We start from the raw sequence: 25,796 nt of genomic DNA on the forward strand, positions 1-25,796 counted from the left end.
GTCCGTCTCCCAGTCCCTACTCTCTCTCCTGCTCCCGCCTCTACCGCCACAATCAACCTGGTCGGTTCCTATTCACCTGCAGTACTCAGCTGAGTCATTGAACCACTCCTTTGTCATTTAATCACACCTTCCTCTGTGCTATCAGGGCCCACACAACTGTTATTGTGTGTCCTCCCCATGAGATTGCAGGCTCCACTGGCCCCAGCACAACGTCTGGAACATGCTCATTACTCAATTAATGGTTGCTGAATAAAATCATGAAAATAAAAAAAACTATAATCCAACTACAAATCATATTAACAGATTATATTCATATGGAAGTGTTAGTTCCCTAAATTGTGAACATAATGCCTTCCCCCTCCCCATTTATGTCTGGGTTTTGGCAGGCAAGAAAATATTATCTGGAAAGATCAGAGCTTTGTGTTTTTGATGCAATTCGATTGAGTCATGAAACTGGTGTCTGCGAAGTATCCAAAGTCAATAATCAGAGTCAACATTAATGATATGAAAAGAAACACACCATATACCCAGCAAAACCTTTTACATGTCTATGAGGACGGAATATAATATAATTGCTCACTGGTTTTAACTCAGCTCAGCTCAAAATCATATCATATTTAACAGCCTACTTGATAAAACAAAGCACAGGGTGGAGAAGCTATAATCCAAAATCTGTTGTTAATCCCTCTAAGTCCATGAGTTGGTACCAAACACATTTACTTTTTTTTAAATTGTTTTATTGCTTAAAGTATTACAAAGGGTATTACATATGTATCCATTTTATCCCCCCGCCCTAGACAGTCCCCTAGCCTCCCCTACCCCCCAGTGTCTTATGTCCATTGGTTATGCTTATATGCATGCATACAAGTCCTTCGGTTGATCTCTTACCCCCCTCCCTCCTGCCCCCCAACCCACCCTGGCCTTCCCGCTGCAGTTTGACAATCAGTTTGAGGCAGCTCTGCCTCTGTATCTATTATTGTTCAAAGGTTTATAATGGTCTCTATTATCCATGAATGAGTGAGATCATGTGGTATTTTTCCTTCATTGACTGGCTTATTTCACTTACCATAATGCTCTCCAGTTCATTTACTCTGCCTTGCAGGAGGGGAGGGCTCTTAGCTGCCTGCTGAGGAGACTGTGCTGGCCAGGTCACAGCACCTGCCCTGAGCTTCCATATAAACACCCCTGCCCTTCCAGGAAACACATAAGTAACAAAAAGCCAGTCAAATCGTGACAAGCACCACAAAACAGAGGCATAAAAAGATAGCATAGCCCAGCTGGCATGGCTCAGTGGTTGAGAGTCGACCTAGGAACCAGGAGGTCACGGTTGACTCCCAGTCAGGGCACATGCCCAGGTTGCGGGCTTGATCCCCAGAGGGGGGAGTGCAGGAGGCAGCCAATCCATGATTCTCTCTCATCATTGGCCTTTCAATCTCTCTCTCCCTCTCCCTTCCTCTCTGAAATCAATATATATATAATCAATATATATATGGTGGCATAGCCCAGCCAGAGTGCCTCCTTTGTTGAGAATTGTCCCCTGCACTGAAGGGTTGCTGGTTCCATTCCGGGTCAGGGCACAAGCCTGGTTTTCAGGTTTGAGCCCCTGTCAGGGCGAATGCTGAAGGCAACTTATTGGTTTCTTGCTCCCTCTCACTCTCTGTGTCTCTTTCTCTGTCTTTTTCTCTCTGTCTTTTTCTCTTTCCTCCCTCCCTCTTTCTCTCCCTCCCTCTCTCTAAGCATGTTCTTGGGTGAGGATTAAAACTGTAAAACATTTGAAAAGGTGCCATAGTGAAGAAGAGAATGAATAATTTTTCAAGCGAAAAAGTAGCTGAAGAAAACTTCACAGAAAAGGTGACTCCTCAGTTGTGTCTTTCAAGATGAGTCAGACTTATGGATGAAAGAAGAGGGGGTGTGAATTATATTTCAGATAAAGCTGTCAGCATGAGGTGGGAAAGTGAGCATTCACCACAGCAGCGTGGCTGGAGCATACCCCATGTTGGGAGTAAGGGGGAGGGTGGAGACCAAGTGTCAAGGAGCGAGGCTGATAAAGGGAAGATGATGAGCCATCTCTTTAAGCCAAGCTCCTGAGAGCAGATCTTTCCCACAGGAAACAAGAGGTCACAGAGACTACTGGGCTAAGAAGGAACATAATCAGGCCTAATTTTTAATTTATTTATTTTTTTTAAAAAATCGAGACCACAACCCAGGCATATGCCCTTGACCGAAATTGAACCTGGGATCATTTAGTCTGTAGGCTGACACTCTATCCACTGAGCCAAATGGCTAGGGCAGGCCTGACTTTTAGAAGATACTATAGGAGCAGTACAGAGAATTAATTGCAGGAGAGAAAGGCTACAAGTACAAGAACTTTATCAAGCTTTCCTAAAAGCATCATGCCTCTCAGGAGAAAAAAAAATCAAAATTATTCCTCCAATTAAGTAGATCTCTACATTATCTAGTGTGGATAATAAAAAGGTTTCTAGGGAAAGTGACATCACAGCATCTGATCATAAACTCCTATCTGTGCAGGCCATGATGTATAGTTACGTCCCAGACACATAACTTTGTTAGTAAAAGGTTTATCTTTGCCTTAAGCCAGGCCTGTCCATTGTTTCCATGTATCTACGTTAATATGCCTCTGATATGGCTCTTTTTTGCTAACCACCCTCAAGAGAGCGTCTAATTTTGTTAGCAACCCTGTAATCCAATCCCCACCTTGCTTTCTCCCACCTCCGTGTAATCTTCCTTACTTCCCTCAATTTCAAATGTGCAAAAGAAATTGTAAAACGCATTCTTGGAAGCACTTGAGATCTTGCTTCCTGGCAATGTTGTAAGTTTGGCACAAATAAATTTTTCTAAAAATTCTCTGCGGGTTTCTTACATCAGCATGATCTTCTTCCACCTCTTTCTTTGGTTCAAGCACTGGTTATCATTCAGGTTCACACAACTAGAACTCAGCATGCTCTGACAAGTTACTCAATCAAACCTGCAGATTAAGACAGATTAACCAAGTGGGGTTGCAGGGACCTTATTTGCATTCTAAATCAAACTAAAAAAAGTCAATTGGGGAAATGTGAACTCACTGGATATTTTAACAAATACAGTGTGTCCAGGAAATGTATACACACTTTGAATAATTATTAATTCCAATGGTTTAAATCTGAAAACAAACAAACAATGGAATTAATTATTCAAAGCATATATACAGTTTTGGGGACACCCTTTATTATGAAATTGCTATTATTGTTAAGGAGTAATCATGTATTATGGCTATAATTTTCAAAGATTCCTGATCTTTTGCAGATAAATACTGAAATATCTCTATATATAAAAGCCTAAGCAACTGTTACGACCGAACGATTGGAACGACCAGAATGTCCTGTCTACCGGTCGCTATGATGTGCACTGATCACCAGGGGGCAGATACTCAAAGCAGGAGATGCCCCCTGGTGGTCAGTGTGCTCCCACAGCAGGAGGGCTGCTCAGCCAGAAGCTGGGCTCACGGCTGGCAAGCACAGCTGCCACTATGGGAGCCTCTCCTGCCTCCATGGCAACGCTACCAAGCGGTGGTGGCGGCAGGCGCAGTGGGGCCAGGATGAGCAGCAGTGGAGCTGCACCAGGCCCCAGCTGGGGCTCCTCCCTGGCCGCCTGCAGCTTCAGCACTGCTACATCCCTCGGGGGGATGTTGGACTGCTGGTTTTGGACCAATCCCTGTAGGCGAGGGGTCCCAGAATGTGAGAGGGCGCAGGCCAGACTGAGGGACCCCACCCATGCACGAATCCATGCAACCGGGCCTCTAGTTTACAAATAAAATTTGAGGTTTTGTGTCATGGGAAGCGGTAGCTGTGGCGGGTACAGGTAAAGCAAGATTGACTATAAACTGGTAATTAACAAAGCTGGGTAATGGGTACATGGAGTTTGATTTATTATACTTCTGTGTGTGTGTTTCATACCACAGGCAATTCTCCGACACCAGCTGGGTATCCTACAATTCAACTCAATTCTGATACTTACCTGGAAACAACTTCAGATCCCACAAATTAAGGGCTCAGGCCCACAAGATTGTCCATCTCACCCCACCCTCGACTTCAGAAGCCAATCACAAATCCAGATTGTCAACTGTGTTTCTGACCAACCAGAGGTCCCTAGAACCACTTCCTTGGGTTCAAGTAATTTGCTAGAATGACTCATAGGATTCAGAGACATTTTACTTAATAGATGACCAGTTTATTATAAAAGGATAAAACTAAGGAACAGCTAGATAGAAGAGATGCTTAGGGCATGGTATAGAGAAAGGGCATAAAGATTCCATGTCCTCTCTGAGCTCAACACTCCCAGCACGTCCACGTGTTCACCAACCTGGAAGCTCTACAACCTCATCAATTGTTAAATCATTGGCCATTGGTGGCCAAACTGAATTTATAGCCTCTTTCCCCTCTCCAGAGGTCCGGGGGATGGGACTAAAAGTTCCAGTCCTCTAATCACACAGTTGGTTCCCCTGGCAACAAGCCCCCATCCTGAGGTGCTTTCCAAAAGTCACCTCACTACATAAACTCATATGTGTTTGAAAGGGGACTGTTATGAATATTAAGACACCTTTATTGCTCTTATCAAGGGAATTGCAAACCTTGTCACAGAATTTTCAAATCTGTGACCAAATACATATTTCTCAGGAAAACCACAATATCACAATACTATTGTCTCAACTTATATGTCTTTGAAATTTTCTATAATAAAAAACTTTCTTAAAGACATCCATCCAGCCCAACCAGTGTGACTCAGTAGTTGAATATTGATTCCCTGTCAGGGCACATGCCCAGGTTGTGGGCTTGATCCTCAGTAGGGGGCGTGCAGGAGGAAGCCGATCAATGATTCTCTCTCATCACTGATAGTTCTATCTCCCCCTATACATTCCTCTCCGAAATCAATAAAAATATATTATATAAAAAAGAAATTCCCATCTGTAAACTCCTTGGGAACCCTGATTGAGTTCAGGAGCCTTGCATTGTTGACAATGACCCCTGACGTCACTCTGCACAACAATCCCTACCTCACACCCTACCCCACAGAGTCCACCGGAACCTGTGATCCAACTCTCAATGTGAACTTCAATCTTGAACTTACAGGGAAAACCTTTCCTGAATCCGTGGGAGGCACCTGTCCTGACCCCCTGCTTTAAGTCCAGACCTCATCCTATATAGGCACCGACAGCCCCACTTGGCACAGGACCTCCTGCCCAGACACTGTGCAGGGCTTGCTGATCTAACCCTGTGCTGGCTCCATGGCTCTGACCCTCTACAGGAAGCCTTGCCTATAACAGTGCTGGATTCTGCAGAAACCTATCCCTGACTTCCAACAGAAATCCGTAACTTGACCCGTTTCGGGAATCTCTGACCTGATCGTTCATAGGAACCCCTAAACTTGCCCTCTGGAAACACCCTCCTGACCCTGTATAGGAAGCCCTGATGTGACTCTCTCTGACAGCCTTGGTCTGGAAGACTTGCCCTCACCTTGTACAGGAGCCACTGTCCTGACTGTGGCTAGTGGCCACCACATGAAACAGCATAGCTCTGGGGAGTCTACAGAATCCTGTAGCAGGCACTGCTATAGGATTTTCAACCCTGCTCCCCTTTCTTCCTGACTCACTCAATTTCCCAGCCTCCCTTGCAATGACAGGTGGACATGTGACAGTTCTGATCAATGGCGTGAGCACAGTGACATACGCAACTTCCAGGCCTGGCCCATAGGAACCTCTCATGGGCCCTCTGATGAGCACTGGCTGGTGTTCTCAGTGGTTGGAGCATGGGCTTGTGCACTGAAGGGTCTCGGGTGTGATTCCCAGACAAGGGCATGCACCTGGGTTTAGGTTTGATCCCCAGCCCCAGTTGGAGCATATGCAGGCAGCTGCTGCACTTGCTTTTCTGGCAGGGTTCCATGTTGCTGGGGTATCCATGGAGACCCTTAGCTAGGGTAGAACCCCACAAAGAAGCCATCTTAGAAATGGCCAGAAGCCTTCCCGAGGCTGTGTGGATCAGGTTCCCTGTGTATGTGCAGACCTGGGAACGTACATCCCCAGACTGCATCATTGGGAATGAATACGGTAAGTAGGTGGGGGTGAGCCTAGTTGAGTGGCCCATGGGGCTCCACAAAGTTCTGCTAAAAGCCCATTGGGAAAAGGCTGCTGGTGACTGCAGCTGCCAGAGTGAGCAGTGGGACTCAGACCCAGGAGTCACCCAATGGCCAGCAGCTGCTCTGGCAACCTATGGGAAGGTGGGAAGGTTGGCCACCACGTGGGGCTGTTGGGAATCACCGCATCTTGAAAGCAGGATGGCTTCAGACCTTCTGTTCCCTTCTTTCTTCCTTCCCATACCCACCCACACCCCAAACAGTCTTCGAGGTTAATGCATGCCTCTGCTGTCTGGAGCGGACCCCAGGAGGCTCACCATACACCAGCTGGGCCTATGGACGCACTGGGCTCCACCCTCCTGCATCTGTGAGCCCCACCTGGGAGTACACCCCTCCCCAGGCCTCAGAAGATTCCTATGCAAGAGGCACCTTCCTCGAGAACATCAGCGCACAGCGACTGAGTCCGGACCTGTTGATGCTGGGGCCTGCAGAGCCTTCCTCCATCCCTGTCCCCAGCAGTGCCTACGGGCCCCCCGACTTTCCTAGGAGCTTCTTTCCTCCAACCAGAAGCCCCCCCAATCCAGCCGTCTATTCCTCCCCCAACCTCCAAGGAACCCTTCCCCTGTCCACCTGTGGTGAGGCTCCCCCAAAGGGACAGGGAGGTTGAGGAGGGGGATGGGGTCCAAGGCAAAGTTGGGCTGAGCCTGGTCCCTCTTGCCCCCTGTCCACCTCACCAGAGGCCTGGGATTGTGCGCCATGCAGCGTGGTTCTGAGACGGTGTGATAGCCTGTGTACCAGGCACAGCGACAGTCCGGCAGAGCGAAAGTCAGGCAGAGCGAAAGCCGCTCCACAGTGCTACCTGTGCAATGCCGGTGGTCAGACGATGACTAGGCAGAACAAGCCCCAAAGGCGCCCGGTAAGAGCCCAGGCCGGCCTCCCCTCACCCAGGTACTCTGTTCTCACTCCGGGCAGGGATCTCTGCCCTCACACTCTATGAGAACCCACATCCCCCCTCCCTGCCCCATCCACTCAGGGACCCAGCTCTGTACAGGAGTGTCTACCCTCAGCCCACCCTCGGGCTGCAAGCAGGCACACCGTCCACTCCCTGCACTGCACTTTTCATCCTTGGCTACACACTGGGATCACCGTGGGGCCCTCCCGAGATGGGTTGATTTACTTGGTCTGGGGCGCTGCCTGGGCATCAGGATTGTTTTCGACTCCCCAAGGGAGTCCAATGTCCGCCAACGCTGAGAACCGCTGATGAAGCACCCCACGCCATCTGGAAAGCCCCGGGACAGGAGGCCATGTCCTCGCCCCTCAGAGCACCCTCGGTCTATGCCTTGTCCAGGAAGCCCTGCCTGCACCCTGACCCTCACCTCCTGGGTCCTCCACCCACCAGTGCACTGACCCTCATTTTCTTGCCGCCCCCAGAAGGCCAGCAAGCGTGCAGGTGCCCAGTGCACCAACTGCCAGACAACCATCACGGCAGTGTGGCGGCTGAATGCTGATAGAGACCCCGTGTGCAATGCCTGCGGCATTTATTACAAGCGACACCAGGTGTGCCTCTTGGAGCCTCCCCCTGCACCCCCATCCCACTAACCTGGCCTTCCTTCTCCTTTTCCTTTCCTGTATTCTTCCTATCTCCCTTCCTCTCTTCTCCCTGTTATTCTCCTCCCTCCTTTCCCCCTCATCCCTCTCTTCTCTGCACCGATATCTCTTCCCTGTCTGTCTTTTCCCTCCCTTTCCCTTCTCTCTCCTCCATTTCTCATCTCCTTCCCCCTCCCCTCCAGCCATCAGCTAGTCCTATGGCTAGAGGCTCCCTCAGCCTTTCCATCGCTTAGGGCCTCACAAGCTCATGACTCCTTAGGGCATTATCTGTGCCACAGCTGGGGCCCGCTCCCCTAGTCCTTGACCCAGTTCCTGACTCTTAAGGAGTGGGGTGGAAAGGGTGGAGACACAGAGGCAAAAGTCTGAGGTTGGGGAACACTCATGGCCTCTCTTTCATCAGGTGAACCGACCACGGACCATGCAGAAGGGTGGTATAAAGTCTAGAAAACCAAGGCCATCACAGAAAGAAAAGAAGCCAGTGTCGAGCCTGGAAGGCTCAGGACCAGCTGATGCTCCAGCTGGTGGCTTCATGGTGGTGGCTGGGGGCAGCGATGGTGGGAATTGTGGGGAAGTGCCCTCAGGCTTGAGATTGGGCCCACCTGACACTGCCCATCTCTACCAAGGCCCGGCCCCCGAGGTGCTGTCAGGGCCTGTCAGCCACCTCATGCCTTCCCCCGGGCCCCTGTTGGGTTCACCCAGAGGCGCCTTCCCCACAGGCCCCATGCCTCCCACCACCACCAGCACTGTGGAGGCGCCACTCAGCCCATGAGGACACAGCATGGCCTCAGAGCAGGGGTAGGGTCCCTCTCCGCGTGGAGCCAGAAGTTTCTACAACCCAACCTCTGGGCCCCCCATAGCCCTTGGTCTGGACTGTCAATGATTTGTAAAATAAATCATCAGAGTCCTGAAGTTGGAGGTGTGAGTCTGAGTGGGACTGAATAAAGAGCTGTGGTAGGTGGGGTGTGCAACGGTGCCTGTGGTTCTCTGGTGATGGTGTGAGGCCGTGTGAGACAGCACGTGTCACCCTTCATGATAGTGGGTTATGATGTGCAAGTATGAGTGTACTAGTATGTGAAAGCGCGTGTGACAGCAACCAGAGTGTATGATATGGCGTGTACATGCACACGTCATGGGCAGAGACTGTGTAGTGGCTGACTGCTCTGTGAGGTGGTGACCATGGGGGTGAGGTTGTGAGAGATGGTGTGCATGACACCAGACAACTGTGAGAAACAGGGCACCAGTGACTGTATGAGAGGACGTGGGGGTATGTGTGCAACGGGGTGTGCTGAGGCAACGTGTGAGGCTGTGCTCATGTGATTGTGCACCATGCAGGGTGGTTCTGAGACGGTGTGACAGCGTGTGTACCAGGCACAGCATTTGCTCAAGAAACATTTCTGGGATGCTCACCAAGGGCTGTGTAGGACGGAATGTGGAGACCTAGCAGTGTGACCTGAGGTAGTGTGTGCCAGGAGGTCTTTGTGGGTCTGCATACTTGTGTGCAAGCATGTGTATGTGAGCGTATCGCATATCCTGTGCCCTGTCACAGTGTCTCTGAGTGGCTGACAGCGTGAGCAGCTCTGCACACTTGTTTGTGGAGGTATCAATATATATATAGGTGCAAGTGAGGGACCCACCTTCAAGGGACAGAAGACATGTTCAGGACAGGAATGGGAGGAAAGAGTGGGGCTGGAAAGGCAGCCAGCAAGAAGGGCAGAGGCCGGTCTGGGACCGTGGGGTTGTCCATGGGCCCTCCTGTCACTCATCTCTTCTCTCTCTCAGCCCAGCTCGGCCTGCAGCCCTGTGGGAAATGGTCGAGAAGGAGGGGGAGATTAGGAGAACAGAATAACCTCTAGGGGGGATATTTAGACCCCGGAGGGGATCTCCCCACAGTGCCAACTCCCTCCCCAACACACCCACTCACCTGTGTGAACTGCTCCGCCTAAAGTGGAATCTGTTCTTCCATGGAACAAACCCTCACATTGTAGCATGCACGGAGTCAGGTGACATCCTAACCCAGACAGGTTAAGCGGCTTTCCCACAGCTGGTGGCACAGGGCTGAGCCAGGCTCCGTGGTGTAGCCTCCACCCTGCCCAGAGGCTCCTAACCGCAAACAGCACCGTTTCCTGAGTGCTCATGGTTGTGATCAACAACAGCTGGAAGGCTCAGGTGCTTTCGTTCATGAACACCTGAAAAAAATACTGTCTGACCGGTGTGGCTCAGTGGTTGAGCATCAACCCATGAACCAAGAGGTCACTGGTTCGATTCCCAATCAGGACACATATTCAGGTTGTGGGTTCCATCCCCAGTAGGTGGCGTCCAGGAGGCAACAGATCAATGATTCTCTCTCATCATTGATATTTCTATCTCTCTCTCCCTCTCCCTTCCTCGCTGAAATCAATAAAAATATTTTTTTTAAAAGTTATCCACCCAACATGAAACTTTAAAGCTGTGATTCCAGCAGTTTTCTCCCCCATGCTCAACATCCTCCCAACACCTCTAACTCAACAGGTCCAAGAGGTAGGTAACTCTGTCCACCCTGTAAACATTGTTTCTCTTCCCCCATGAGAACCAGATACCTGTGAGTCATCCCATCTCATTTATCCCCAAGGCGGTCATCTAGTTCTGCAGAGGAGCAACCATTCTCCTCACACCAACTCTTTTTAACAGCCATCCCACTCCTCAGCAGCCAACCTCAAAACCACAAAAAGAACAGTAATTCCAAAATAAACATCTCTGCCTAACTTAAAGTCTTCCACCTGAGGCAGGATAGTTAGATGTTTGGAGAATTTTTGACAAGTGGGAAAAGGGAAACTGAGGCAAATGATTAGACAAATAGGGCCAAACAAGTAAAGCAATTTACAGCCAGCTAGTAAATCCCGAGATCTTATCTTCCCTAGCCAAGGACACTTGAGAGCCATCAGCTTACATCTCTGCTCCCTAACCAGAGAGTAAATAACTTAAATCACCCTAGTCAGGGAGATAGATAACAGAGACCCAATTAGTGCCCAGCCAAACCCAAGAACAGATGAAGTCAGGGGAACAAATAACAAAAGACCCAATTAGACCAAACAAATCCAAGATAGATGCAAAGCTGACCAGAAAATGACCCTGGTGCCTCTATAAACTCATTTTGGTGCATCAACCTATTAAAGAACACACCGGGAAAACTGATGGATATTCTGCTGAAACCCTCCCCTGAGACCTCCTCTGAGATTCTCAGCTGCAAAAGAAAGATAAACGCCTTCAAGACAAAGGGTACCAGCCTGGGTCTCTCTCTGGAGCAAGCCCATGCCTTATCTCAGGGGTGAACTTTTTATTCTTTCTCCTAAACGCTCACTGTCCTCAGCTTTAATAAACACGCTCTTAAAATCACCTGGACTTGTGTTGTGAAATCTTTCCTGCACTGTCCACATAGTACAGGCTGGTCTGAGGCGGACTCAGGTCCAGTCCCCGTCCAGTGACACAGTGACTCCTTACAATTCTTAGGACAAGAGCCTCCACGCCTCAGCACAGCACGGTCTGTTGATTTCTTTGTGTTTAGAAGGTCCTGCGGTTTTCCTTAAGACCATCTCAGAGAATGGAGCTCTCACAAAGGATATGAAACCCATTAGAGCGAATTTTCTGACTAGTGAGCAGCATGCCCAGTTCACATCTGACGTCCACAGTCACCGTAGGCCATGGTCGGCAAACCGAGCTCGCGAGCCACATGCGGCTCTTTGGCCCCTTAAGTGTGGCTCTTCCACAAAATACCACGTGCGGGCGCGCATGTACAGTGCGATTGAAACTTTGTGGCCCATGTGCAGAAGTCATGAGCCGCAGTTTGCCGAGCCGCAGTTTGCTGACAACTGCTAGGGGATCATCCAGCCATTACTGGAAAGCCCAGGTCACCAGTCAGCCAGCACCCTCTCAGTTTCAGAAGAATGCCACCACAAGAGAAGGGACCCAATGCTCACACATGGGGTGTCCCCCAAAATGTATACACACTGTAACAGCTGCTAGCTCAATTTTGAAAATGAAACCCATTTTAATGAACACCGCCTTTATAATTATCCAAAGTGTGTGTATACAGTTTTGGGGACACATTCATGGCGGCTGGCTGACTGAATAAGCAAAATGTGGTCACAAAAAGGAATTGGCGTCTGTGAGGCTGACCTATTTAGGCTATCACTCAAATCCAACCAACTGGCTGCCTCCTTAATAACAGCATGGCAGCACCTAAGCAAAGGAGTCCAAAGAGATATTAACCATGAAAGGAAGAGAAATATAGCCACGAGAGAGGACATACTTTATGTTCAGAATAACAAAGAGGGACACATCACCTTTAGTAAAGGTACTCAAAATAGGTTAGCAAAATACAAGGGTAAGTGCTTGGAGACTATGCCAGCCACTGGAAAGTAGAGCCCAAGATGTCTTTTTCCACCACCATGGAGTAGGACCTAGTCCAGTGATGGCGAACCTTTTGAGCTCGGCGTGTCAGCATTTTGAAAAACCCTAACTTAACTCTGGTGCCATGTCACATATAGAAATTTTTTGATCTTTGAAACCATAGTAAAACAAAGACTTATATTTTTTATATTTATTTTATATATTTAAATGCCATTTAACAAAGAAAAATCAACCACAAAAATGAGTTCACGTATCACCTCTGACACGCGTGTCATAGGTTCGCCATCACTGGACTACGCTGTCTATTTCTTCCTTCCACATGCCTCTCAGTCACTCAGTCCCAAACTATAGGTTTTGTTTGCAGAGAGATGAAAAATGTCTCCCTGGACTCAAAGTACTGATACCAAGTAACACTGAACAGAACAAACAGTAGTAACCTAGGATCGGTTAGAGTGATCAATCTAATGACAGAACACACAATTGGAAACTCACCAGGTTACACATTCAACAAATATTTATTGAGCAGTTTACCACATGCATGGCACTGGGAATACAGTGGTCAACAGAGTGAGAAAAATCCTAATCCTAATGCACATTCTAGTAGGGGAAATAACAATTTAAAAACAAGATACAGAGTCCTGGCCAGGTGGCTCAGTTGGTTGGAGCATCGCCCTGTACACCAAAAGGCTGCAGCTTTGATTCCCAGTCAGGGCACATACCTAGGTTGCAGGTTTGATCCCCAGTTGGGGTGAGTATGAGAGGTGGCCAACTGTTGTCTGTCTCTCTCTCTCTCTCTCTCTCTCTCTCTCTCTCTATCTCTATCTCTATCTCTATCTATCTCTCTCTATCTCTATCTCCCTGTCTCTCCATTCCTCTCTCTCTAAAAATCAATAAAAACATACCCTTGTGTAAGGATTTAAAAAAAGATAAATAAATTACATAATACTTTAGAAGTACTATGGAGGAAAGTAAAGGAGGCAGAAGCACAGGTAGTGTTGTGTGTTGTGGAAAGTCCTGGAGTAGGACAATGGTACAATAACACAGAGCAAGAAAAGAGGTTTCAATGAAAAGAAAATGTGATAAACCATCATAAATACAGCAGGTTACCTGCTCCTCTTCCTGCCATTATATTCTCTGCCAGTTATGTTTTCCATGTTTTTAAAAACAAAATCTCGCCAAACTGGTTTTGCTCAGTGGATGGAGCGTCGGCCTGTGGACTGAAAGGTCCCAGGTTCGATTCTGGTCAAGGGCATGTACCTTGGTTGCGGGCACATCCCCAGTAGGGGGTGTACAGGAGGCGGGTGATCGATGTTTCTCTCTCATCGATGTTTCTAACTCTCTATCCCTCTCCCTTCCTCTCTGTAAAAAATCAATAAAAATATTTTTTTTTAAAAAATCTCCACATCTTGATTACTTCAAGTAACAAAAACCAATGTTCATCTCATCATGTGACAAATACATGTTGAGAACCCACTCTATGTATCAGGCCCTGTAAAGCGCTAACCCACACCCTAACCCGACCACATAAAGTGCACAGTGGTTCTTATCCCCTGAGAATCCATAATCTAATTGAAGGTAAATTGTAGAAAAGAAAAAAATAAGCACTGGTACAGAGTCTAGTGATCATCTTTTAGTTTATTACAGCAGTGGGAGCTCACAGTTCCCAGTGAGTCATCTTTCAGTCGAATGCTGTGTGGGCAGGGAGGTCACCTCACAATCTAGCGGGGTGCTGACAGCAATCTAATGTAACAGAAAGGAAAGATCCGCTGCAAAATGCACCGTGAACAAGTTGAATATGGTGATTAAGATCCAAATGAGGCTACAGAACAAAGAGAAGTAAAAGAAAACAAGGCTTTGGGCGTAGGTGGCTGGTCAGACGTGGATACCATTTACAGAAGTGAGATTGCCCAGTGGCAAAGCTGGCATTCAAAACGGAAGGTGCTATGTCGTCACCTAAACTGATTTCTCGGCCAAGCACCTTCAGGGGGAAACAGCCCAAATGATGAGAACATTTGCTTCCAAGAAAGAGAATGGGACAAATTTCTGTCCACGGACAAAGGGAGACCTATTTTTCAGTTATCTTCTCCTGGAACTTTTGAATTCTGTACTATTGCATGTATTATCTTATTAAAAAATAATTTTTTCCAAGTAGCGAGTTTCAGGACTGTATTGGAGAAATGACATACAGGACAGGACATAAAGACCCGCAAGCCAGCTTTGTGAAAATGATACCGGAAACCGCAGATCAGAGAGTAAAAGACAGCTATCCGCACAAGGACTGGCCGCTCCGCATTTAAGCAAGCTGAGTGAAAGCAGGCACAACTGGGCGGTCAGAAAAACCTCCTACGTGACAGGAAGAACCCCATTCAAAAACACCACTAAAAGTATCATGGAATGCACCTGGAATAGGGGAGCAGATATGAGGACCCCCATAGATTTCAAGGCAAGAGAATGAAGGTTGTCTTCAGAGTAAGGCAGCAAAACTGCCATTATGTTAGATGTAATTGTCAAATTGTGGGAGTAAACTAGGGGCTTAGCTGTTTGTGTGCCCTGAAGAGCCTGGGAATCCCCAAACTGCAAGCAACCCACCTGGAATGCACCTGAAATTCATTTGGGGGAAATCCAGTCCAAAAAATGGTATCCAGTTTGGAAAAAAAAAAAATACTGTGAAAGAGGAAGAAATGCAAACCTCCAAAACTCAGATGGTGAGATCATCCATACAGCCACTGGCTTAAAGGACATAGTACCTTCCCTGGCCAACAGTGGGGAACATATAAGGCTATCCCTACCAAGGAGATGGACCCATCAACCTTTTCTAGTCTAGGTATGAGCATATCAAAACCAATTGCCTCTGTTCTTATTCTGTCCTAAGTAACATTCTGATGACAACCAGGGATTCCCTGCTGCTTGTCTACACAGAGCAGATGCTCCACTCTGCTTCAACTTCCATCTGCTGTGCTTAACGCCAGCTCTCTTCTCCAACCTTAATAAAGTGGCACTGTGGTTGAGGTTTGGGCTCTCTGAGCCTGATTAACATGAGCCTAGTCCTGATCACTCAGGCTGCTGACATTGTGCTAAGTGAAATAAGCCAGTCAGAGAAAGATAAATATCACATGATCTCACTCATTTGTGGATTATAATGAACAACATAAACCGATGAACAAAAACAGATCTAGAGACAGAGAAGCATAGATCAGACCCTCAAACCTTAGAGGGAAGGTAGGGGAGGGTGGGGGTAAGAGGGAGAGATCAACCAAAGGACTTGTATGCATGCAAATAAGCATAAGCAATGGATGTGGACAACAGGGGGTGAGGGCAGGACTGGTGGGATGAGGGGACAATGGGGGGATAAGGACACATTTGTAATACCTTAATTAATTAAAAAGAATACATTAAAAAAAAAACATTTCAGCTGTGGTCCGGCAATGTCATTGTCTACACTCTGGGCCCAGGTACATGCTAACGATGTGGCTCTCGTGGCCTGCAAGCCTTTTCCTGGCAACATGTGTGCCACAGGCCTTAACATCAAACTGCAAAAGCATCTGTTTTCCCAGTTCTGTTTCACAGCTCACCCCTGAAATGACAACTATTGCTGTATCCTCCAGCTCTGTTTTAAGGCTGACAGAGTACCAATATTTTCTGCTAATCTAGTCACTCCAAACAGGGGTATAAATCACTGTTAAAAGCGATCAAAAAACACCTTGGCATAAAGCAATCACAAAAATCTCAAACATACGGACTCTTTATCATTCATTACTGAATTAACTGCCCTACTTGACCTTGGCCGACTGAGCACTACACACAGAAGAGAGAAAATCTCTTATGGCTTAGGGCATAAAAGGCAAGCTGTATTCTTCCCCTCCCAGTCCCATTCCCTCCCTTCTGCCTCTAAGACAGCGGTTCTCAACCTGTGGGTCGCGACCCCTTTGGCGGTCAAACGACCCTTTCACAGGGGTCGCCTAAGACCATCCTGCATATCAGATATTTACATGACAATTCATCACAGTAGCAACATGACAGTTATGAAGTAGCAACGAAAATAATTTTATGGTTGGGTCACAACATGAGGAACTGTATTTAAAGGGCCAGAAGGTTGAGAACCACTGCTAAGACAACCATCACTCATTGTAGTCTATATCCAGCCCAAGGTTTAGTAAATATACATATCCAAAAATATATAATATTCTTTTGCTTATTGTAACTTATATAAATAGTATCATGTAGAATTAGGAAACAGGTTTAGTTGCTGGAACAAAGACCAAAATAATAGTGGCTTAAACATGACAGGAGTTTATATTTCTCTCATGTGAGAGTCCTGAGACAACATGGTGGTGCCCCTGTCTTACTGGTCTACCAACCTCAGGGTGTTGGCCTCACCATCAGGCTCACATTTCAGAGAGAGAGAACTGAGAGCAGGACAAGGAAAGGCTCTTCTCTTCCCTTTATGAGGACAGCCGCTCTTACACCCACTGGCCAGCACCTGGTCACATGGTCACAAATAGCTGCAAGAGAGGCTAGAAAAGAAAGTTTTCTTTCTAGGAAACCATTTCTCCTTCTAAAATTCAATTACTATGGAAGAAATAGAAAGCAGATACTGGGGGACAAGTAGCATTCTCTGCTATATTTACTGGATGTATTTTGCTGCATCTCCCTTTTTTCAATATTATGTTTTTGAGAGTTACCCATGTTCAAAACATAGAAGTTCATGCATGTTCATTGCTGTTAAATTATACGTTGTACATCTTATAAGAGCTAATGTGACATATCTGCTTTAGAATTAAATGTGATGTGTGTAAATATAGTGTATAGCCCAGTAGATGTGGCTCAGTGATTGAGCATCAACCCATGAACCAAGAGATCACTGGTTCAATTCCCAGTCAGGGCACATGCCCAGGTTTTGGGCTCAAAACCCAGTAGGGGGCATGCAGGAGGCATCTGATCAATGATTCTCTCTCTTCAGTGTTTCTTTTCCTTTTTTAAAAAAGTATTTTTTTATTGATTTCAGAGAGGAAGGGAGACGGAGAGAAAGAAACATCAATGATGAGAGAGAATCACTGGTCAGTTGCCTCCTGCGCCACTCCCACACCCCCCCCCCATCAACCCGCAACCCAGGCATGTGCCCTTGACCGGAATCGAACCCAGGACCCTTCAGTTCGCAGGCTGACACTCTACCCACTGAGCCAAATAAGCTAGGGGTCTCTTCAGTGTTTCTATCTCTCTCTTCCTCTCTCTCTAAAATGAATAAAAACCTACTAAATAAAAAAATAAATATAGTGTATATTTATAAAGTGTTTGGAAATGTGATGTCAATTAAATGCTAAACTATATGGATCAGTCTCAGATACAGTCTGGTTGTTTTATAAAGCCTTTACAGTACCCTACTGCAAGCCAATTAAAATAGAAAACTGATAATACTAAACTATATACAAGAGGAACTAAATGGTCCCTGACTCTCTGTTATTGTAGTCAAGCATGACAAGGATGGTGTCCTGGGTTTCGTGGCAATTGAAACAAAAAGAAAAACAGTGTTCCATTTGATTTGCATCATTTTGAAAAAGGAAAATAAATCAGTTAAGAGAAATTAAATGTTTGTTTAATCCTAATTCTAAAACGAATCTGACACGTGACCCCTTATCAAAGATCAATTAACAAGAAAGGATAACATCTCTAACAACCACTGATACAGAAAATGTGCAAGGTTTCTCCAGGAAAATGTTTTCTTGGTTGATCCTTAACAAGTAGAGAATTTACTAGTAACATTAAAAATTTATCTGCAGCCCGGCCAGGGTGGCTCAGTGGTTGAGTGTCGACCTATGAACCAGGAGATCACAGTATGATTCCCAGTCAGGGCACATGCCCAGGTTGTGGGCTTGATCCCCAGTGTGGGGCATGCAGGAGGCAGACGATCAATGATTCTCTCTCAGCATTGATGTTTCTATCTCTCTCTCCTTCTTCCTTTCTCTCTGAAATCAATTTTTAAAAATTAAAAAAAAAATGTATCTGCAGAGGATCATGTTAGTGTTCCAGGCTCATGTCGTGGATTCCTATCCAGCAGGGAACATCTATGAGGACCTGGCCACTCAGGAAAGGCCAATTCTGTCCTGGTCACTTCCCTTTGGTGTAGTACTTGGAAGCCATATTATTAGTGACTCTAGCATAATAAGGGGATTTTTCTCTCTCCTATAATTAACTCAAGGTTTCAAACCATTTTGAAGAAGTGAAAAGATACTGGTTATTTCTGTGGGATTTTTTTTTTCATGACTGTGAAACATCCAAATATAGTATCTTCCTTTTAACTTTTACGCATATTCAGTAGTTATTTTTTCTAAACCACAGTTAAAATACATTACCCTGATGTTGTTTGCTTCTAAGTATTTGGCCCAAACAGAAAAAGCATATTTCAGTATGTTAAGAGATAACAGCTTCAAATCAATCAGTGCAGGATAAGAAATACTTATTGAATACCCACTTTATAGTATGAGTTTTACTTATAACATTCTCTCTTTATTTTCAACATAACTTTATGAGCTAGGGATTATTAAAGCTACTTTACTGTTAAGAAAATCAGATCTTCTAATGCAGTGATGGCAAACCTATGACACGCGTGTCAGAGATGACACGCGAACTCATTTTTTTGGTTGATTTTTCTTTGTTAAATGGCATTTAAATATATAAAATAAATATCAAAAATGTAAGTCTTTGTTTTACTATGGTGGCAAATATCAAAAAATTTCTATATGTGACACGGCACCAGAGTTAAGTTAGGGTTTTTCAAAATGCTGACATGCCGAGCTCAAAAGGTTCGCCATCACTGTTCTAATAACTTGCTTATTTCCAGTTAAGCAGTCAAATATCCTTGAAATTTGCTTATTATTTATTTTATGAGAATCTTATTTTTAAGTCTTTGAAATTCACACTTTTACAAAAATAGAATCTAGAAATAATTTATACTGTAGTTAATCCCCAATCATCCCTGAAATAAATTGATTCCTCATAGATGAACAGAATAAAAAGCTGTGGTACATTTACTAGTACACAATGGAATACTATGCAGCTGTAAAAAAGAAGGATCTCTTACCTTTTTAGACAGCAAAGATGGACATGGCGAGTATTATGCTAAGCGAAATAAAACAGTCAGAGAAAGTCAAGTATCACATGATCTCACTTATATGTGGAATCTAATGAACAAAAAAAAAACTGATGAATAAAAATGATCCAAAGACATTGAGGCATGGAACAGACTGATGAGTCTCAGAGGTGAGGAAATGGGAAGAGATTAACCAGAGAATTTATATGCATATATGCATAGCTCATGGACAGACAATAGTGTGGGGAAGGCCTGAGGAGGGGAAAGGAGTGGGTTAGAGGGGGTAAATGGGGGAGGAGGGGGACATCTGTAATACTTTCAACAACAAAGATAAATTTTTAAAACCCTAAAAAATATTAAAATATGCATTTTTTCCTTAAAAAAAATAGCTGGTTTCAAGGAGAAAAGGAGAGATTAGCATATATAGTCAATGGAAGAAAAAACACTGAACAAAAAAGATTGCTAAGATAGATTTTAAAATACTAATTTCTATGGTCTGAACGTTTGTGTTCCCCCCAAAATTCATATGTTGAAAGCCTAACCCCAAAGTGGATAGTAAGAGATGGAGCCTTTGGAAAGTACTTACATCACAAAGATGGAACCCTCATAAATTGGATTAGTACTTTATAAAAGAGGTTCCAGACAGATCCCTAGTCCCTTCTGCCATGTGAAAATACAACAAAAACAAAACAAAAGAACAAGTTGACTGAATAGGTTTTTCTCTGTAATGGCTGAAGTGCAGCTAGTGCCTGAAAATGGTCACGATCTACACTAATAAAAGGGCAATATGCTAATTAGACTGGAAGTCTTCTGGACATCCTTCCTGACAAAGCCCCAGTGGCAGGGGCCAAGGCAGAGGTGGAGAGCAGTTAGGGGGCGATCAGGCCGGCAGGGGAGGGCAGTTTGGGGCCAATCAGGCTGGCAGGGGAGGGCAGTTTGGGGCCAATCAGGCTGGCAGGGGAGGGCAGTTTGGGGCCAATCAGGCCAACAGGGGAGGGCAGTTTGGGGCCAATCAGGCCAACAGGGGAGGGCAGTTAGGGGGTGATCAGGTCGGCAGGGGAGAGCAGTTAGGGGGCGATCAGGCCGGCAGGGGAGGGCAGTTTGGGGCCAATCAGGCTGGCAGGGGAGGGCAGTTTGGGGCCAATCAGGCTGGCAGGGGAGGGCAGTTTGGGGCCAATCAGGCCAACAGGGGAGGGCAGTTTGGGGCCAATCAGGCCAACAGGGGAGGGCAGTTAGGGGGTGATCAGGTCGGCAGGGGAGAGCAGTTAGGGGGCGATCAGGCCGGCAGGGGAGGGCAGTTTGGGGCCAATCAGGCTGGCAGGGGAGGGCAGTTTGGGGCCAATCAGGCCAACAGGGGAGGGCAGTTAGGGGGTGATCAGGTCGGCAGGGGGGAGCAGTTAGGGGAGATCAGGCAGGCAGGCAAGCGGTTAGGAGCCAGCGGACCCGGATTGCGAGAGGGATGTCCGACTGCTGGGATTGGGCCTAAACTGGCAGCCGGACATCCCCCAAGGGGTCCCAGATTGGAGAGGGTGCAGGCCGGGCTGAGAGATACCCCCCATGCAAGAATTTCATGCACCAGGCATCTAGTATTTTAATAACTGTGTTATTATTTATTGCTCCTCAAATTCAAATATGAATCCAGTGATATAAGATTAAGTTCTGGATCTAATAAAATTTTTGTGAAGGTGCCATCATCCTTCGTTAATTAAGAGTGACAAATGTGATATATAGTGTATTTTTCAGCCTTGAGAAGTCTTTGCGCACACATTACCTAATTTTTCCCCTAATGCATGTGTTAGTCTTCTTGTATAAATCAAGATGCTGGAATCTAGAGATAGTAAATGATGTGCTCAAGTACCAAAAGGTACTGAAAGAGAGAAGCAGTGACTCAGACCCGAGACTTCTGACTCCTGAACCAGTGCTCACATATATAGAACTGGATGCACAATACATCTTAAAGTGGCTAACTGACAAAGTGAATGTTTGCAGAACCTTAGAGGGCTCTGCCATCCTGTAACATATGGTAAAGATATGCTTTTTTTCAGAGTCCCTAAGCTTATAGCAAATGAAAATCAAACAAAAAAGGACTCCCTGTTGCCTGCATTACTCAGCCACTAGATGCCGAGAGCCCTGAGATGACTAAGGCAGATCCCATTCTGTAAGATAAGAAGCTCTAGCACAGAGCAGAAGTGCTGCAGTAGAAGCAAGTGCTAAGGGAGCACAGAGGAGGGGAAGTAATTACCTTACCCAAATATGCTTTCAAACTCCCCACTGACTCATCTAAAAGAACATTTGAAATAACAACTGTGAGGAATCTAAGCCTATCAAGAAAGCACTCACTGTTCTGGTTCAAAATATCCAGCAGCAGCAGCAGCAGCAGCAGCAAATTGGAGGTCTGATTTATACCCAAACAGGAAGCAATGAATCTGATCATCAACAGGCAAATAATTCTCAACTGTCCTCAAGACCCTATTTGGAGTTATTTTGATAATAATTTAGTTTTTCTTCATTTCTTTTTCCTTTTTTTCTGTCTGAATCCAGTTCCTTGCTGTTTTGTGAAAGGGAACGCAACCTGTCCTAAAGTCATTTGGCTTCTAGATAAAGCCAGAAATCTGACCAAAAGGATAGGGCTGCCTAGGACAAATCAAAACAAAAACACTAGACCTGGTCCTCCATCCTGCACATCTGGTCACATGAGTTATGCCAACATGCCCTCACCAGAATAATCTAATTGCATTTTGCCAATGAAATGATTGGAAGGGACATCACATTCTTGAACATTGCAGATAGAAGCTACGTCATAAAAAGCAAAGTTGCAATTGCAGTCTACTAGTACATTCCTAGAAAATACTCGAATGGTGCTTCAAGTCCTATAAATGGACATATATGTTATAGACATTCATTACACCAGGGGTCAAGTGAATAGAAATCTCACTTAGTACCACAAAAATTGCCCTAATACTTCTTTTGGTAATTACTATTATGTTTGGGTAATAAAGTGTTACCTTAAAGTCATTAAGAAAAAATACTGTTCAAGGAAATCTAAGCGGTCCTTATCTTATATATATAAGCCTAAGTGACCATTACGACTGAACAGCCAGAACGAACAAATGACCAGTCAACCAGTCGACCAGTCGCTATGGCATACACTGACCACCAGGGGGCAGACGCTCAATGGAGGAGCTGCCCCATGGTGGTCAGTGCGCTCCCACAGCAGGAGCGCCGCTCAGCCAGAAGCTGGGCTGGTGAGCACAGCTGCGGCGACAGGTGCAGTGGGGCCAGGATGAGCGTCAGTGGAGCTGCGCCTGGCCCTGGCTGGGGCTCCTCCCCAGCCAACTGCCACTTCGGCACTGCTACATCCCTGGGTGTGTGTGTGTGTGTGTGTGTGTGTGTGTGTGTGTGTGTGTTGGACTTCTGGGTTTCAAGCCTGGCCTGCAGGGATCAGGCCAAAACCCGGCAGTCCAACATCCCCCGAGGGGTCCCAGATTGCGAGAGGGCACAGGCCAGGCTGAGGGACCCCATTCATGCACGAATCCGTCCACCAGCCTATAGTATCCTAATAAATATTTATTAGGATCACCCAAAACCTTCATTCTCCTTAGAAACATACTTTAAATATTTAATCCAACTGATGAGTTAAAGTAAACATAAATCCAATTAGAACATCAATGAACACAATAAAAAAAATAGACAGAAGCCCAGCCGGTGTGGCTCAGTGGTTGAATGCTGACCTATGAACCAGGAGGTCACGGTTCAATTCCAGGTCAGGACACATGCCCAGGTTGCAGGCTCGATCCCCAGTAAGGGGGCGGGGGGGGGGGCAGTGCAGGAGGCAGCCAATCAATGATTCTCTCTCATCATTGATGTTTCTATCTCTCTGTCCCTCTTCCTTCCTCTCTGAAATCAATAAAATTATTTTTTAAAGAAACAAAAAAGACAGAATAAAAGCCATAATCAACCAAAAAAAGTTACCTGAAGAAAACCATACAAAATAAGCTTAAAATTTTGCACTTTTGGCTGACAAGAGCAAAATGGAAAACATGACAATAAACATGAGTTTCCTATTCTAGCCTAAGGCTTCATATATCAAAAATGTATTTTCTTGCTCCTGTGCTCTATGAAGAGTCTGTCACAGGGTTCTTATGGAAAATGGGAGGAGAGGAACCACACATATCAACAATAACTTTAACATTTTTCTCCAAAATGCCAAGGCATTCCACATAAAAGTAGGCCTCCGAGAAAACTAAAGACATAATGTTAGTTTGGTTCTATAAGGGCAATCCTGGGGGTGAAATATTGGAGGGCAAAATAATATGATCCAATCTGTCATTTCCTGATGTTTTTGACTGAAATTATTTTTTGAAGAATTAATAATATATTCTTTAAGAACATTTCTTTCTCAAAGACCAACATTTTCAGCCAAGCTTCTGACAGGAGCTGGATGAATAACCAACACAACTAAGGTCATTACTGAGAACCTTAATAGCTGGTCATTTAAAAGCTCTATAAGCTACAGTTCCAGATATGTTGGTTATAAAGACATTTGTTATTAAATAAATCAAAGCCCTGGCTGGTTTGGCTCATTGGATAGAATGTCGGCCTGCAGACTCAAGGGTCCCAGGTTCGATTCCGGTCAAGGGCACATGCCTGGGTTGCAGCTTGATCCCTGGGGGGAGGGGGGAAGCAGGGGCAGCTGATCAGTGATTCTCATCATTGATGTTTCTTTCCCTCTCTCCCTCTCCCTTCTTCTCTGAAATCAATAAAGATATATATATTTTTAAAAATCAAAGATCCTGATATGTATATTCTTGCCTGTTGAAAAGAAGTTCTAAAATCATAAACAAGAGTTTCCTCAGAAAGCACTTGAGCAATTACTTGATTCAAGCACCAAAATGTGGTACCACTGAGCAGGCACCTCATCACACCCACATCCTGTCTTTTCCCAGTCCTGACAACTGTGATTATCTTTGTGATCCTATTTGAAGATGTAATTTGATTTAACTTGAGTTGTTCATACAAAATTCCAGAAAATGATTTTATCCTTAATAGAGTTTAATATAAAAGTCTGATTAAATTCAACAGCTCTAATAGATAAGGCTCTTTCTACTTCTAAAGTTAAGTCATTTATGAGATCTGCCAAGAGACTTTATTAATAATTCTCCAGAATGGTTGGGAACAGAATGGTCTCCACTTCACCATTCTAATCATCCAGGAGAAGAGTAGAATTTTCAAAGAGGCAAATAGTTCTCCTCGGTCATGTTGCCCTGGATAGAAATCAAAACGGCAAGAGAACAGGAGACCAGGGAAATGGCACACTCCTCAGCCTCTGGTTTCTCTGGCTTCCAAAGCTAGGAGCAAATTATTCTCTTTTTAAAAATTCATCCTTCCAAGAAATAAATACGTTTGCTTTGAAATTCCATTTCCTGTAGAGTCATCTTCAGATGCTGCACAGTTTTAAATTAGTGTAATTATCACAACACAGCCTGGCTTCTGAAGTAATGGCCCAGGACTAAACAAAGACCCTCCCTCCATACTTCCCCACCAAAGGCTATGGAGACTCTCAGGCAACCAATCATTGAGCAATCACGAACCAAGCAATCAAGGATCATACCTTTATGGACCTTATGTTCTAGTGCAGGTAGGGAAGAGTAGCCAAATAAGTAAACAACAACAAAAAAGAGATGATTATGTATTGTGGTAAATGTATTCGTGAAGGCTGTTGGTAACATTCACCAGCAAGAGGCATTTTTTGTTACATTTTGCTTCCCACATCCCCAATCAACATATAACTTTATAGTTTGAACTATTAATCGTACAAACACTAGAATAAACATGGGTTTTCTATTCTAGTCTAAGTGTTGATAAGCCAAAAACCAATTTTGATATCCTGTTCTTTAAGAAAAACTTGTCTCTGTTTTTTTGTGGGTGGTGAGTGGGAAAGGGACTAGATACCAGAAAAAACAACAGCCTTAATTTTACGTTGCCCTAAAATGCAAAGGTGTCCCACACATAAGTAGTCTATGAATATGGGTTTCAAAACAAACATAAAGCCTTAACTTAGTTTCATTATCTTTTAGAATTGTCACTGCCTTAATGTCTAAACAACTATCTTAAGTCCTCCTAATAAGGGAGAAATGCCTATTTGTTTATGGCTTTTATAAATATAAATACAGTGACCTATGGCTTTTTTATTTTTTTAATATTTATTGTTGATAGTCCCCTTTTCTCCCCCACTGAGCCCCTCCTCCTGGTTCCCGCCTCACCTCAGGCCTTCACCTCACTATTGTCTGTATATTCATGGCTTTTTTTCAAAAATATGCTTTTATTGATTTTAGAGAAAGAGGAAGGGAGAGATAGAAACATTGATAAGAAAGAAACATCAATCAGCTGCCTACTGTATGCCTCCTACTGGGGATTGAGCCTGAAATCCAGGCATGTGCCCTGACTGGGAATCTAACCAGTGACCTCTTGGTTCATAGGCCAACGCTCACCCACTGAGCCACACCAGACAGGCTCTATGGCTTTTTTTAAAAAACCACTTAGTTTCTGTGACAATGCTGGTTAATCTAGCTAACAGTTATTTGCAGAA

At 45.2% G+C, this 25,796-nt stretch overlaps 2 protein-coding genes across 3 annotated transcripts in view; one reads left to right on the plus strand and one right to left on the minus strand.

The window, feature by feature from the left end:
* Window positions 1-25,796, minus strand: part of SLC9A7 (solute carrier family 9 member A7) — a 116,319-nt gene that overhangs the window by 63,421 nt on the left and 27,102 nt on the right. The window lies entirely within an intron of this gene.
* On the plus strand, window positions 5,015-8,635 carry LOC132224517 (erythroid transcription factor-like). Its single transcript, XM_059679735.1, has 3 exons — window positions 5,015-5,146; window positions 7,558-7,683; window positions 8,135-8,635. Exons 1-3 carry the CDS (start codon window positions 5,015-5,017, stop codon window positions 8,501-8,503), a joined length of 627 nt encoding a protein of 208 aa, XP_059535718.1. The 3' UTR covers window positions 8,504-8,635.

This window comes from Myotis daubentonii, chromosome X, assembly GCF_963259705.1.
Source record: "Myotis daubentonii chromosome X, mMyoDau2.1, whole genome shotgun sequence".
Classification (NCBI taxonomy): domain Eukaryota; kingdom Metazoa; phylum Chordata; class Mammalia; order Chiroptera; family Vespertilionidae; genus Myotis; species Myotis daubentonii.

Excerpts from the sequence above, each read along its gene's own strand:
- LOC132224517 (XM_059679735.1), top strand. The coding sequence starts at position 5,015 with ATGACCCCTGACGTCACTCTGCACAACAATCCCTACCTCACACCCTAC. Across the intron at positions 5,147-7,557 it reads GGAAAACCTTTCCTGAATCC|AAGGCCAGCAAGCGTGCAGG; the intron begins GTGGGAGGCACC and ends TGCCGCCCCCAG. Across the intron at positions 7,684-8,134 it reads TTTATTACAAGCGACACCAG|GTGAACCGACCACGGACCAT; the intron begins GTGTGCCTCTTG and ends CTCTTTCATCAG.